Source organism: Eleutherodactylus coqui, chromosome 10 (assembly GCF_035609145.1).
Source record: "Eleutherodactylus coqui strain aEleCoq1 chromosome 10, aEleCoq1.hap1, whole genome shotgun sequence".
NCBI lineage: Eukaryota > Metazoa > Chordata > Amphibia > Anura > Eleutherodactylidae > Eleutherodactylus > Eleutherodactylus coqui.
In genome coordinates this window covers 53063843-53079266 of record NC_089846.1, presented here as the reverse complement: position 1 = coordinate 53079266, position 15424 = coordinate 53063843, and the positions used below count along the sequence as shown (strand labels likewise).

Here is a 15424-nt window from a genome sequence, read left to right as displayed (position 1 = left end):
GCAGCTGGTATACAGTACAGTATGTCAAACCCGATGCAGACTGCACTATATTTCTGTCCAAAAAGGGAAACCAAATGTAATGGAAGAAAATGGAAACCTTTCTGTTTGTTTTCCATTTGTTTGAAAACTCACTGAAATCAATGAGCAAAGAAAAATGGGAATTTTGTTTTCCCATTTTAATTCTGTTTCTCTGTTGGAACAGAGAGTCAGAAAGCCCTAATGAAGCCTTAATGCAGGTGTGAACGTTCCATAATACTGCAGCCTAATATTCTGTCCTAATTCTACATTATATATCAGTATTGATATTCATGCTGACTCACCTTAAATGCCTGACCTTCCTGAGCCCTTTTGCCATCCCATGCCCATCCTCGTTTAGTGAAGTAATTGACTGTAGCAAACTCAATAAGTGCAGAGAAGACAAAAGCATAGCACACTGCCATAAACCAATCCATTGCAGTGGCATAGGCAACCTTGGGCAGAGAGTTCCGTGCACTAATGCTTAATGTTGTCATTGTCAAAACAGTCGTGACCCCTAAAGAACAAGGATAAACGATCAGGCAAACTATATAAATTTACTGTCAAACGAACCTGAAATATACCGCTGTATAAAATGAACACCATGTTTGAAGAAGAAAAATCACAATGCATGTTAGTCCTATACTCTACATTAATGAAGCCTGCAAATTAAATCAATTGCCTAAGATTGGAAATAAGTCTCAGCTTTTTTTTTGTTTTATAGGAACAGCATCACTCTTGTCTATGGACTGTGTTTGCTGTTGCAGTTTAGCTCCATTTAAGTGAATTAGTAATTATTAGGACATCATAGTCGCAGTGTTTCTGGCGGCACATCACACTTACAGCAGCTTGATTACCACACAAGACAAACACAGCTTGGCTCCTCCCACAGCAGTGACATCAGCACAGGTCCCTCAGCCCACCCAATCTCTGTGGTGGTAGGTTGTTATCTTCTGTCAGGACCGCTGAGTTGTGTAGGAAATTATAGCACCAGTGTTTCTGGTGGTGCAATGCGTCACACAGCTATGCTACATGGTACATGCACACACACAGCTCTACTACACCACACACATAGCTTGGCTCCTCCCACAGCAGTGACATCACAGCAGGTTCTTTAGCTCACCGGATCTGTGTGGTGGAGGTAGGTCAGTGTCTTCTGTCACGACTGCTGAGTTGTATCTTCTGAGATAATAATGGCTTAGTTGTATTCTCAGTGTGTTATTTTTGCCCTACCCTTCCAAGAGCCCTAACTGTGTTGTTCTTCTGTCAGTCAGACTCTGTGTTTATATATGTTGTAGGACCTTCGATGGCGTCACTGGGGGGCGGAGCGATGATGTTACCAAGGGTGGAGCACGAGAAGCACGCACACACATACATACAGACAAGTGGTCGTTAGTAGTTTGATTGGAGTGAACTGTAATACAAGACAGTCCACAGATAATTAGGAACTTTTTAAAGTTTAGACAACTTTTATGAGCTTAAAGACATTCTCTTTCCATATGCTGAGCTTAAAGACATTCTCTTTCCATATGCTCTGTTGGGGTATATGGACATCATATGGGATGCCCCCCCCCCCTCTATAGGTTTAAGGCTGCATTCCCACGAACGTATATCGGCTCAGGTTTTCACGCCGAGCCGATATACGTCGTCCTCATGTGCATGGGGGAGGATGGAAGAGCAAGGAGCAGGAACTGAGCTCCCGACCCTCTCTGCCTCATCTCCGCCCCTCTGCACTATTTGCAATGAAAGGAGTCGGGATGGGGCGTGGCTAATTCGCGGAACGTAGCCCCGCCCCATCCTGCCTCCTTTCATTGCAAACAGTGCAGAGGGGCGGAGAGGGGGTGGGAGCTCAGTTCCTGCTCCTTACTCTTCCACCCCCCCCCGCACATGAAGATGACGTATATCAGCGCGGCGTGTAAACCGAGCCGATATACGTTCGTGGGAATGCAGCCCACGTGAACAACTTCTCACAAAAAGCAGCTTTCTTTCTAGCAGACTTATGTCCTATGAATTACAATGGAAGACTTGTAATACTTGACTTCCCTGGGTTCACTGCAGCAAAAATGCATGGCTAGTTGCAGGTTCTCCAGTGAAACAGTTCAGGGTTTTGAGGTTTATACTGCATGTTATAAATTACATCCTTCCACAGTCACAGCTTTATTTCAAATAATTCCAAATAAGTCAAATATTGCCAATTTTGGGATTTTGTGACTTTTTTCCCATCCAGCTAAACATGATGCATTGGTATAAGATGCAACTGAACAACCACACATGGTAACAGCATTGATATGAACATATAAATATCCTGGCATGAGTATCATTTCCATTAGCGCTATCATATGTGTGTAACCATTTGTACATAAATGTATCTGAAATGCTAAGAAATATGGACCTTCTGAGTGGATAGGGGATGCTGTGACTATTAGAGACATAGGGGAGGGTCCTGTTGTGATTAGACAGGTTAGTTGGGGGTACTATGACTACAAGAAAAGTAGAGGGTGGATGTTATGACTACTCGGAAGACAAGAAGGCATCTGCTGTGATTGCTTGAGGTGGGAGGGACTTTATTCTGACGAATGTCTTGTAATCTGTTATGGATTTCATACATTGCAATGGGTGGAAACTACTACAAAATTTACAAGATTTTGCTGCAGATTTCAGGATTTTGCACAGTAGCGGTAAAATACAGCACAATCCTAACCTACAATTGAAAAACATATTTGATCTAAATGCTTAACTCACCAAACACAGTCCTAGCTGGTACAGACTCTCTGTTCAGCCAGAATGACACTTGTGACAAGATAACGGTCATTATACATGGGAGGTACGTTTGAATGACAAAGTATCCAATCTTTCGCTTCAGGTGGAAGTGTGTAGTCATTACAATGTATTCACCTGAGGATTAAATTAAAAAAGTAACTCTACATGTGCGATCTATATGTTACGTCCAAGAAAATAAAGTAATACGTATTGGTGGTGCAATAAGCAGCACATTAAACTCTTCATCACAAAAATATTTCTGGTATAGAAAGAAGATAACATTTCAGATATAAAAGGCCATGGACAACTTTAATATGGAAAAAATGATTTTTACATACAGTGGGTGGACAAAAATATGGAAACACTGTACAAAAAGATGGGATCTTAATCATTACCACTGAGCTGCCCTTTTAACCCCTGCTTGGCTGAGAGCTTTCCCGCCAAATTTGTATTTACTACACCTCTTGCCCTGCTCTCAGTGGTTTTGTAAGCCAGCAGATAAAACAGCTGAGTGGTTTAAATCCGTGCAGATTCCACATGGATCCACTGTAAACCTTCCGTTGCTTGAACATACCTTTAGTGAATAAGTAATTGGCTCATTGATAAAAAACAGGAGGTGGTTACTACTGGTACATAACCTGGGTCACCATTACTAGTGGGATACCACAGGGGTTGGTATGGGGTCCTATTCTCTTTAATATATTACAATTTAAATTACAGTTTAAAATATTACACACTAAATGGGAAAATACTGGGCAAAACTGACATGGAACAGGACATAGGGACTTTAGTTGACAGTAAAAACGTAAGTGAAACAATTAGTGTTAGGGCTTATTCACATGGGTGAGAATCTCATGCGAGTTTTGAGCGTTGCAACATGCACGTAACTTGCACAAATATGATCTTCATTCCTTTGAATGGATTTATTAACATTTTTATTCACAATTCTTCCCTCAAAACACGTTCTATCTTCATTGTTTTCAATGGGACCTTAAAAGACATTGCATGGCACTCACAAGCTGTGCGATGTGCATGCACGTGTGATGTGAGGTTTCTCATTGAAATCAATAGGAAAGACTTGTGATCCAATGATGCAAGTGAAACACGTGCCTGCAGACTGCAATTTGCCAGAGGCGATGCGTGGCGTTTTTGAATTAAAAATTTCTTGGATCAGAGTGAAAAACAAGTAGTGAATGGAATAGGTCGTCTTCAGTACCCTCAAAAATTATCAAATTTGGGGTTATGTAGCTTAGAAAGAAGATGGGCGAGGAGACCTAATAACTATTTAGAAATATATCAAGGCTTATTAGAAGGATCTATCACAAAATATATTTATAGTCAGAACTGTAGCAAGGGTTCATTCCCTATATCTATAGGGAAGAGTGTTTCTGTACCATCATTGAAGAGGGTTCTGACTATAGCACTAGTAAGACTATGGAGCTCTCTACCTGAGGACATGGTGATGGTGAATTCGCTAAGAGTTCAAGAAGGTCCTGGAAGTCTCTTATTGAACATAAGAATATTACATACTAGCTGATATACCCGGCTTCGCCCGAGTTAATTTGGTACTGGTGTTTATCTGGTGTTCACACGGAAAATCTTATGAAGTCGTGGTTACTTTAGAGATACTGAGGAAAAAGATATGTTCACCATTTTGCATGGTTAATTGCGTTACCCAGGAAACACCACGGGAGGTAACCATGCGACTTTTCCTTTATATAAAATGACATCAGGAAGTGAGAGAATTAGATTACGTACGTAAAATTTGGACGTTAAGTCTTTTGCGCTTAAAATTGAATAATCGAGTTGGGCCCCATTAGCTTTTCCTATTTATAACATAATCAATGTCCGTGCCAAATTTCCAGTTTCTGTGACATCGGAAAGTGAATTAGATTCCGTACATAAAATTTGGACGCTAATTCTTTTGCACTTAGAATTGAATAATCGAGTTAGGACCCATTAGCTTTTCCTATTTATGACATAATCAATGCTCGTGCCAAATTTCATGTTTCTACGACATCGGGAAGTTGGAGGATTAGTGGCGAGTCAGTCAGTCAGTGAGTCAGTGCGTCAGTCAGTCAGTCAGTGAGTCAGTGAGGGCTTTCGTCTTTATACATATATATATATATAGATTATAGTCACTGATTACTTCAGAACGGATCCAGGGATTATTCTGATTGCCAGATTTGGAGTCAGGAAGGAATGTTTTTCTCTGAGATCAAGGAAATTGACTTCTACCTCATGGGTTGTGTTTTGCCTTCCCCTGGATGCACAATAATAGGCTGAACTGGATGGATGTCTTGCTTTTAGTCTTATAAACTACAGTATGGGAAATGTATTAAGGATGGTGTTTCAAACATCGGTCTTAATATGATTTCTGCAGGAGCAAGATGTCCCCTTTTTGCAGAACTGTCAAAAGAGATATAAATGTAAAAAGTCACAATATTTTTTTGTACAAGTAAGATTTGTACCAAAGTTTGTGACTTTTTTACACTATTGTTACACTGATGAATTCCCCCTATGTTACTATGTCATGTTAGTGTACAAATATAATCACAAAAAGTGTTTGTGGTAATAAAAACTCAATAGATACATTTCACATACATGAAGCCTCTACACTTGTAACAGTGAAATCATAGAAAATACATTTGTCATTTATCACTACATACCTGTGCTGGACCTGATTGTTTCCGTTCCTACTACTAAGCCTAATAGGTCATATTGATTGAGTCTAGAGCCATCTGGAGCGACAGCAACAGATTTATCAGAGCCATTGGTCCATGCATAAACTACTTCTGTACTGGGGTAAGCATCTGAATGAAAGGAAGAAAAAAAGAACTATGATGATCATCTAGATTATGAGAAAAATGTAATAAAGTAGAAGCAAAACAAACTGTTTTTAAAGGTGTTGTCCAATAATAAAGGGCATCTCTCAGCGTCCCTGCAGCTACCAAACCAATTGTATGCAGAGTCGCTGACGGGGGGAGGACAGGTTACACATACCGCCCCGATGCTCATATTTCATCAGAAACTTTGAAATCCAGCCTTTGGTATAGCCGCATCATATGTAAATGATGCTGGAAAAGTCTAATCAACAGTACATTACTAGAGAGTGGTTCTGGGCTTTCTGCCTTAGATTATCCTCAACCCATATCCTTAGGATGGCTTCACATGAGCGTGTGCATATGCGTGCACAACAACACGCGTCTCTTACGTCCAATGCATTCCCTATGGTGTGTTCACATGTCTGTGTTTTACAGGCGTGTGCCTGTAAAGATAGGACATGCGTGCACCATAGTGAATGCACACATTGCCTTTAATGGAGCCGCAGCTGCTGCCGGTGGCTCCATTGAAGGCAATGGTCTACCGGCACCCCGTAATTGTTTTTCAGGGAAGAGCTTTAAATATAAGCTCTTCCCTGAAAAACAACCATTTAAGTGTAAAAAAAAATTATATATTTATATATATTTACCTGTCCACCGCTGCCATGTCCCCCTCGGGGATGAAGAACACATCTGCCGCATGCAGCAAAGGAATTCTTCATCCCTGCGGGGTATAAAGAATTCCCTAACACAGCTGTAACAGATGACAGCTGCGGTAGCGTATCAAGCTGCCGCCACCCCGTAATTGTTTTTCAGGGAAGGGCTTTAAATATAAGACCTTCTCTTAAAAACAAGGCACATTAGTGTAAAAAAAAACATACTTGCCTTCCTTCAGCTCCCAGGGCTCAGCCACGTCCTCTTTGAGCTGTCCCCGACTCTGCAATGCAGTTCTTTGAGCAGTCGGAGAATTAAAATCCCCGCATGCTGAAAGAGCTGCTTCTGATTGGTTGAGGCGCTCAGCCAATCATAGGCAGCTCTCGTCTATCATTCATTCAGCGAGAGCTGCCTGTGATTAGCAGGAATACCAAGTTTATTCAGTATTTTTATGTTTTGCTTTTTGTACAATAGAAACACATTTTATTTTAAGATTTGCTTTTGTGTCGCCGTATTTTTTATTTTAAAAAAAATGTAACTGGGTAGGCTTGGCTTTAATAGTCGTAAATTGAATTTCCCATGATAGATTGGTCTCATTAATAGTCTGGGACCAATGCCCCACTCTGCTTTTCTCCCTCCCTTTCCCTTTCCTTTTTTTCCATACATTATAGAGATGAGCGAGCACCAAAATGCTCGGGTGCTCGTTACTCGGGACGAAATTTTCGCGATGCTCGAGGGTTCATTTCGAGTAACGAACCCCCTTGACGTCAATGGGCGACCTGAGCATTTTTGTATATCGCCGATGCTCGCTAAGGTTTCCATTTGTGAAAATCTGGGCAATTCAAGAAAGTGATGGGAACGACACAGCAACGGATAGGGCAGGCGAGGGGCTACATGTTGGGCTGCATCTCAAGTTCCCAGGTCCCACTATTAAGCCACAATAGCGGCAAGAGTGCCCCCCCCCCAACAATTTTTACTTCTCAAAAAGCCCTCATTAGCAATGCATACCTTAGCTAAGCACCACACTACCTCCAACAAAGCACAATCACTGCCTGCATGACACTCCGCTGCCACTTCTCCTGGGTTACATGCTGCCCAACCCCCTCCCTGCACGACCCAGTGTCCACAGCGCACACCAAATTGTCCCTGCGCAGCCTTCAGCTGCCCTCATGCCACACCACCCTCATGTCTATTTATAAGTGCGTCTGCCATGAGGAGGAACAGCAGGCACACACTGCAGAGGGTTGGTACGGCTAGGCAGCGACCCTCTTTAAAAGGGGCGGGGCGATAGCCCACAATGCTGTACAGAAGCAATGAGAAATCCAATCCTGTGCCACCTCCATCAGGAGCTGCAAACGTGGGCATAGCAATGGGGAACCTATGTGCCACACACTATTCATTCTGTCAAGGTGTCTGCATGCCCCAGTCAGACCGCGTTTTTTTATAAATAGTCACAGGCAGGTACAACTCCGCAATGGGAATTCCGTGTGCACCCACAGCATGGGTGGCTCCCTGGAACCCACCGGCTGTACATAAATGTATCTCATTGCAGTGCCCTGGACAGCAGAGCTAACGTCAGATTAAATGCAGGTGGACTTCGGCCTACGCTGCATGCCCCAACCTGACCGGGGTTTTTAATTCATAGACACAGGCAGGTACAACTCCCTATTGTGAAGTCCCTGTGGACCGACAGCATGGGTGGGTGCCAGGAAGCCACCGGCGGTACATAAATATATCCCATTGCATTGCCCATCACAGCTGAGGTAATGTCATGTTTAATGCAGGTGGGCTTCGGCCCACACTGCATGCCCCAGTCAGACTGGGGTTCTTTAGAAGTGGACACATGCAGTTACAACTCCGTGTGGACCGACAGCATGGGTGGCTCCCTGGAACCCACCGACGGTACATAAATATATCCTATTGCAGTGCCCAGCACAGCTGAGGTAATGTCATGTTTAATGCAGGTGGGCCGAAGCCCACACTGCATGCCCCAGTCAGACTGGGGTTCTTTAGAAGTGGACACATGCAGTTACAACTCCGTGTGGACCGACAGCATGGGTGGCTCCCTGGAACCCACCGACGGTACATAAATATATCCTATTGCAGTGCCCAGCACAGCTGAGGTAATGTCATGTTTAATGCAGGTGGGCCGAAGCCCACACTGCATGCCCCAGTCAGATTGGGGTTCTTTAGAAGTGGACACATGCAGTTACAACTCCGTGTGGACGGGCAGCATGGGTGGCTCGCTGGAACCCACCGGCGGTACATAAATATATCCCATTGCATTGCCCATCACAGCTGAGGTAATGTCATGTTTAATGCAGGTGGGCTTCGGCCCACACTGCATGCTCCAGTCAGACTGGGGTTCTTTAGAAGTGGACACATGCAGTTACAACTCCGTGTGGACCGACAGCATGGGTGGCTTCCTGGAACCCACCGACGGTACATAAATATATCCCATTGCAGTGCCCAGCACAGCTGAGGTAATGTCATGTTTAATGCAGGTGGGCTTCGGCCCACACTACATGCCCCAGTCACACTGGGGTTCTTTAGAAGTGGACACATGCAGTTACAACTCCGTGTGGACCCACAGCATGGGTGGCTCCCTGGAACCCACCGGCGGTACATAAATATATCCCATTGCATTGCCCAGCACAGCTGAGGTAATGTCATGTTTAATGCAGGTGGGCTTCGGCCCACACTGCATGCCCCAGTCAGACTGGGGTTCTCTAGAAGAGGACACATGCAGTTACAACTCCGTGTGGACCGACAGCATGGGTGGGTGCCAGGAAGCCACCGGCGGTACATAAATATATCCCATTGCAGTGCCCAGCACAGCTGATGTAACGTCAGCTTTAATGCAGGTGGGCAAAAAATTTATTGGATTACACTGTAGGCGAGGGCCCCAAAAAATTGGTGTACCAACAGTACTAATGTACAGTACGTCAGAAAAATTGCCCATGCCCAACCAAGAGGGCAGGTGAAACCCATTAATCGCTTTGGTTAATGTGGCTTAATTTGTAACTAGTCCTGGAGGCAGCCCAGTTAAAATAAAAATTGGTTCAGGTGAAAGTTTCAACGCTTTAATGAGCATTGAAACGTATAAAAATTGTTTACAAAAATTATATGACTGAGCCTTGTGGGCCTAAGAAAAATTGCCCGTTCGGCGTGATTACGTCAGGTTTCAGGAGGAGGAGCAGGAGGAGGAGGATGAATAGAATACACAGATTGATGAAGCAAAAAGGTCCACGTTTTTGATGGAAATAGAGAACAATACTTCCATCCGCGGGTGCAGCCTACGTATTGTTTAGGTATCGCTGCTGTCCGCTGGTGAAGAAGAGAAGTCTGGGGAAATCCAGGCTTTGTTCATCTTGATGAGTGTAAGCCTGTCGGCACTGTCGGTTGACAGGCGGGTACGCTTATCCATGATGATTCCCCCAGCCGCACTAAACACCCTCTCTGACAAGACGCTAGCCGCAGGACAAGCAAGCACCTCCAGGGCATACAGCGCGAGTTCAGGCCACGTGTCCAGCTTCGACACCCAGTAGTTGTAGGGGGCAGAGGTGTCACGGAGGACGGTCGTGCGATCGGCTACGTACTCCCTCACCATCCTTTTACAGTGCTCCCGCCGACTCAGCCTTGACTGGGGAGCGGTGACGCAGTCTTGCTGGGGAGCCAGAAAGCTATCAAAGGCCTTAGAGAGTGTTCCCCTGCCTGTGCTGTACATGCTGCCTGATCTCTGCGCCTCCCCTGCTACCTGGCCCTCGAAACTGCGCCTTCGGCCACTAGCGCTGTCGGATGGGAATTTTACCATCAGTTTGTCCGCCAGGGTCCTGTGGTATAGCATCACTCTCGAACCCCTTTCCTCTTCGGGTATGAGAGTGGAAAGGTTCTCCTTATACCGTGGGTCGAGCAGTGTGTACACCCAGTAATCCGCAGTGGCCAGAATGCGTGTAACGCGAGGGTCACGAGAAAGGCATCCTAACATGAAGTCAGCCATGTGTACCAGGGTACCTGTACGCAACACATGGCTGTCCTCACTAGGAAGATCACTTTCAGGATCCTCCTTCTCCTCCTCCTCCTCCTCCGGCCATACACGCTGAAAGGATGACAGGCAAGCAGCATGGGTACCCTCAGCAGTGGACCAAGCTGTCTCTTCCCCATCCTCCTCATCCTCCTCATGCTCCTCCTCCTCCTCCTCAACGCGCTGAGATATAAACAGGAGGGTGCTCTGACTATCCAGCGACATACTGTCTTCCCCCGCCTCTGTTTCCGAGCGCAAAGCGTCTGCCTTTATGCTTTGCAGGGAACTTCTCAAGAGGCATAGCAGAGGAATGGTGACGCTAATGATTGCAGCATCGCCGCTCTCCATCTGGGTAGACTCCTCAATGTTTCCAAGGACCTGGCAGATGTCTGCCATCCAGGCCCACTCTTCTGTAAAGAATTGAGGAGGCTGACTCCCACTGCGCCGCCCATGTTGGAGTTGGTATTCCACTATAGCTCTACGCTGCTCATAGAGCCTGGCCAACATGTGGAGCGTAGAGTTCCACCGTGTGGGCACGTCGCACAGCAGTCGGTGCACTGGCAGATGAAACCGATGTTGCAGGGTGCGCAGGGTGGCAGCGTCCGTGTGGGACTTGCGGAAATGTGCGCAGAGCCGGCTCACCTTTCCGAGCAGGTCTGACAAGCGTGGGTAGCTTTTCAGAAAGCGCTGAACCACCAAATTAAAGACGTGGGCCAGGCATGGCACGTGCGTGAGGCTGCCGAGCTGCAGAGCCGCCACCAGGTTACGGCCGTTGTCACACACGACCATGCCCGGTTGGAGGCTCAGCGGCGCAAGCCAGCGGTCGGTCTGCTCTGTCAGACCCTGCAGCAGTTCGTGGGCCGTATGCCTCTTCTCTCCTAAGCTGAGTAGTTTCAGCACGGCCTGCTGACGCTTGCCCACCGCTGTGCTGCCCTGCCGCGCGACACCGACTGCTGGCGACGTGCTGCTGCTGACACATCTTGATTGCGAGACAGAGGTTGCGTAGGAGGAGGAGGAGGAGGGTGGTTTAGTGGAGGAAGCATACACCGCCGCAGATACCACCACCGAGCTGGGGTCCGCAATTCTGGGGGTGGGTAGGACGTGAGCGGTCCCAGGCTCTGACTCTGTCCCAGCCTCCACTAAATTCACCCAATGTGCCGTCAGGGAGATATAGTGGCCCTGCCCGCCTGTGCTTGTCCACGTGTCCGTTGTTAAGTGGACCGTGGCAGTAACCGCGTTGGTGAGGGCACGTACAATGTTGCGGGAGACGTGGTCGTGCAGGGCTGGGACGGCACATCGGGAAAAGTAGTGGCGACTGGGAACTGAGTAGCGCGGGGCCGCCGCCGCCATCATACCTTTGAAAGCCTCCGTTTCCACAACCCTATACGGCAGCATCTCCAGGCTGATAAATTTGGCTATGTGCACGTTTAACGCTTGAGCGTGCGGGTGCGTGGCGGCGTACTTGCGCTTGCGCTCCAACACTTGCGCTAGCGACGGCTGGATGGTGCGCTGAGAGACATTGGTGGATGGGGCCGAGGACAGCGGAGGTGAGGGTGTGGGTGCAGGCCAGGAGACGGTAGTGCCTGTGTCCTGAGAGAGGGGTTGGATCTCAGTGGCAGGTTGGGGTACAGGGGGAGAGGCAGCGGTGCAAACCGGAGGCGGTGAACGGCTTTCGTCCCACCTTGTGGGGTGCTTGGCCATCATATGTCTGCGCATGCTGGTGGTGGTGGCTCCCCGGCTGATCTTGGCACGACAAAGGTTGCACACCACTGTTCGTCGGTCGTCTGCACTTTCAGTGAAAAACTGCCAGACCTTTGAGCACCTCAGCCTCTGCAGGGGGGCATGGCGCGAGGGGGCGCTTTGGGAAACAGTTGGTGGATTATTCGGTCTGGCCCTGCCTCTACCCCTGGCCACCGCACTGTCTCTTCCAACCTGCGCTGCTGCTGCACTTGCCTCCCCCTCTGAAGACCTGTCCTCAGTAGGCTTAGCAAACCAGGTGGGGTCAGTCACCTCATCGTCCTGCTGCTCTTCCTTCGAATCCTCTGTGCGCTCCTCCCTCGGACTTACTCCAATTACTACTACCTGAGTGATAGACAACTGTGTCTCATCGTCATCGTCCTCCTCACCCACTGAAAGCTCTTGAGACAGTTGCCGGAAGTCCCCAGCCTCATCCCCCGGACCCCGGGAACTTTCCAAAGGTTGGGCATCGGTCACGACAAACTCCTCCAGTGGGAGAGGATTCGGAACCATTGCTGCCCATTCTGGGCAGGGGCCCGAGAACAGTTCCTGGGAGTCTGCCTGCTCCTCTGCCTGCTCCTCATTGTAATGGAGTGAGGAGGCTGGGAGGAAGGAGGAGCAGCAGCCAGAGGATTCAGAGTTGCAGCAGTAGATGGCGCAGAATTCTGGGTGGTCGATAGATTGCTGGATGCACTTTCTGCCATCCACGACAGGACCTGCTCACACTGCTCATTTTCTAATAAAGGTCTACCGCGTGGACCCATTAATTGTGAGATGAATGTGGGGACGCCAGAAACGTGCCTCTCTCCTAATCCCGCAGCAGTCGGCTGCGATACACCTGGATCAGGAGCTCGGCCTGTGCCCACACCCTGACTTGGGCCTCCGCGTCCTCGCCCGCGTTCATGTCCTCTAGGCCTACCCCTACCCCTCAGCATGGTGTATTACCAGTAGTGCAGAAACAGAACGCTGTAATTAAATGTGCCGCTTATTGGCCTGTGGTTGGAGGCTGACTTCGCTTACGGAACGCACAGCAGAGGCAGGAAAGAATTTTGCGCAAGCCTGCTGTAACACTTAGCTGGCTGCGTATGAATTAGGACAACTACCCCCAGCAGAGACGCAGTACAGTCAGGATGGTCACAGGCAGCCCAAATAGATTTTTTTTCCCAAATTTTTTTGGAAAAGCCCACTGCCTATATAGACTGGATATGTCTTTCACTGTCCCTGCTTCACCAGCACTACTGGCCGTGGACTATGTAAAATTACTGTAGACTGTTTCACTCTGGACAGGATGACAGCGGTGATGTAAGAGGCAACGCAGAGGCAGGAAAGAATTTTGCGCAAGCCTGCTGTAACACTTAGCTGGCTGCGTATGAATTAGGACAACTACCCCCAGCAGAGACGCAGTACAGTCAGGGCGGTCACAGGCAGCCCAAATAGATTTTTTTTCCCAAATTTTTTTGGAAAAGCCCACTGCCTATATAGACTGGATATGTCTTTCACTGTCCCTGCCTCACCAGCACTACTGGCCGTGGACTATGTAAAATTACTGCAGGACGCAATGCTCTGGACGCAATGCTCTGCACGGCCGATATACAAAAAAAAAAAGTGCAACACTGCAAAAAGCAGCCTCAACAGTACTGCACACGGTCAGATGTCGCCCTAAGAAGGACCGTTGGGGTTCTTGAAGCCTAAAATCAATCCTAACACTCTCCCTATAGCAGCTCCGGCATCAGCAGCACTTTCCCTGATCTCTGTCAGAATGCATCTGTGGCGAGCCGCGGGAGGGGCCGATTTATATACTCGGGTGACACCTGATCTCGCCAGCCACTCACTGCAGGGGGGTGGTATAGGGCTTGAATGTCGCAGGGGGAAGTTATAATGCCTTCCCTGTCTTTCTATTGGCCAGAAAAGTGCGCTAACGTCTCAGAGATGAAAGTGAAAGTAACTTGAACATCGCGTGGTGCTCGCCTCTAGTAACGAGCATCTCGAACACGCTAATACTCGAACGAGTATCAAGCTCGGACGAGTACGTTCGCTCATCTCTAATACATTACGTTTAGTTTTAATTTTTCACATGTTCTGTACTCAAGGAAAAATTTGGGACAGTGGTGTTTTTCAAAGCATGTCCTTGCATTTTTCTTTTTTTCACCTTTCTACTTATTTCTTTTTTGCTGTGTGAGGGTTTTTTTGAGATGAGTTGTGCTTTTTGTTAGTACCATTTGTTGATTCATACAATATTTTGATTTCTATATCATTTTTTGGCAAAAGTAGCTAATCTCGTCATGTTTTTGGTATTCTTTTTTCATGGTGTGCGCCATGTATGTTAAATAATGTATTACGAATGCGGCAATACCAGATTTGTGTTGTTTTTTTTTTTTTACATAGTAAAGGGGGAAAATTGGGGTTTTATTTTTATCTATTTAATTTATTTTAGACTTTTCAAACTTTCTAATTATGCCCCTCTAGGAAACTTGAATATCCTCATCTTGTATTATTTCTAAAGTATACTGCTATACTTCAGTATAGCAGTGTATTATTAAGCCTACGAAGCTTATTAGAACGCAGGTTATTTCCTGTTTTTATCTGCTTGAGTGCACATAGTTTTCTCCATATATGCAAATGAACGATTGGTGGATCCAGGCGGTGGAACGCAGGCTGGCTCCTGGCTTGTAGGCTGCACAGTGTTTTCTGGTGACACACATCTCTGGTCTATGGAGTGCACGGGTGCTGATTAGTGGAATGGCGTTCGCATGAACACCAATATATTGTATATGTATTTAATTTTGTCTACACAGAATGGGGGTCACTTTGTTATTGTTATGGCTTGAAAAATTAGGCAAGTTGTTGTTACAGTCCTAGAAAACATGTTCCATTCTTGATTACATACTAATAAAGTACTGGCTTCTTTGCCATAAGGAAGTGCTGGTCATACATTTCATCTTTGGATTGGAATGGATACTTAATGAGTGATTTTGGATTTGACGGGGGTGATTGAGTTTAACCCCTCCCCCCCCCCCCCCCACACCTTTCACCCTAGTACATGAGGATTTAATTTCTCTTAGCCTTTTAAATGTAATTGTATTTGGTTAATCCCCTGACCACTACTGTACATTTTCTTTTCTTTGTACGCTGTAATTTCCTAACCTGGATTTATCAGATCTCTGGGAGGAGACCGTTGTGCTCTCCCAAATGGATGTCCATCCAGGCTAGTGGGATTGATTGAGAAGATCAATAGTGATTGTTCAAGGTTTCCTAAGATTATGGTGTGAAAGAGTGCCTTTTGGCATTCCTGTCATGCCTGGAGAGTGCTATTCTTATTATCCCCAAAATATTTATTCTTTCATTGGTGGAGCTCTCTCTTTTGAGATAATATTGGATCATCTAAGTGTCTAGCTACTCAGGAACCTCCAGT

The 15424-nt window shown here is 46.6% G+C and overlaps 1 protein-coding gene across 1 annotated transcript in view; it reads right to left on the bottom strand.

Moving 5' to 3' along the window:
* The window catches only part of GABRA3 (gamma-aminobutyric acid type A receptor subunit alpha3), a 66588-nt gene that overhangs the window by 10925 nt on the left and 40239 nt on the right, over window positions 1-15424 (bottom strand). The window contains exons 6-8 of the mRNA XM_066581000.1: window positions 5445-5588; window positions 2758-2910; window positions 321-532 (exon numbers count right to left, since the gene is read on the bottom strand). Of these exons, the coding sequence (XP_066437097.1) occupies window positions 321-532; window positions 2758-2910; window positions 5445-5588 (509 nt within the window). The remainder of the gene's footprint in view (window positions 1-320; window positions 533-2757; window positions 2911-5444; window positions 5589-15424) is intronic.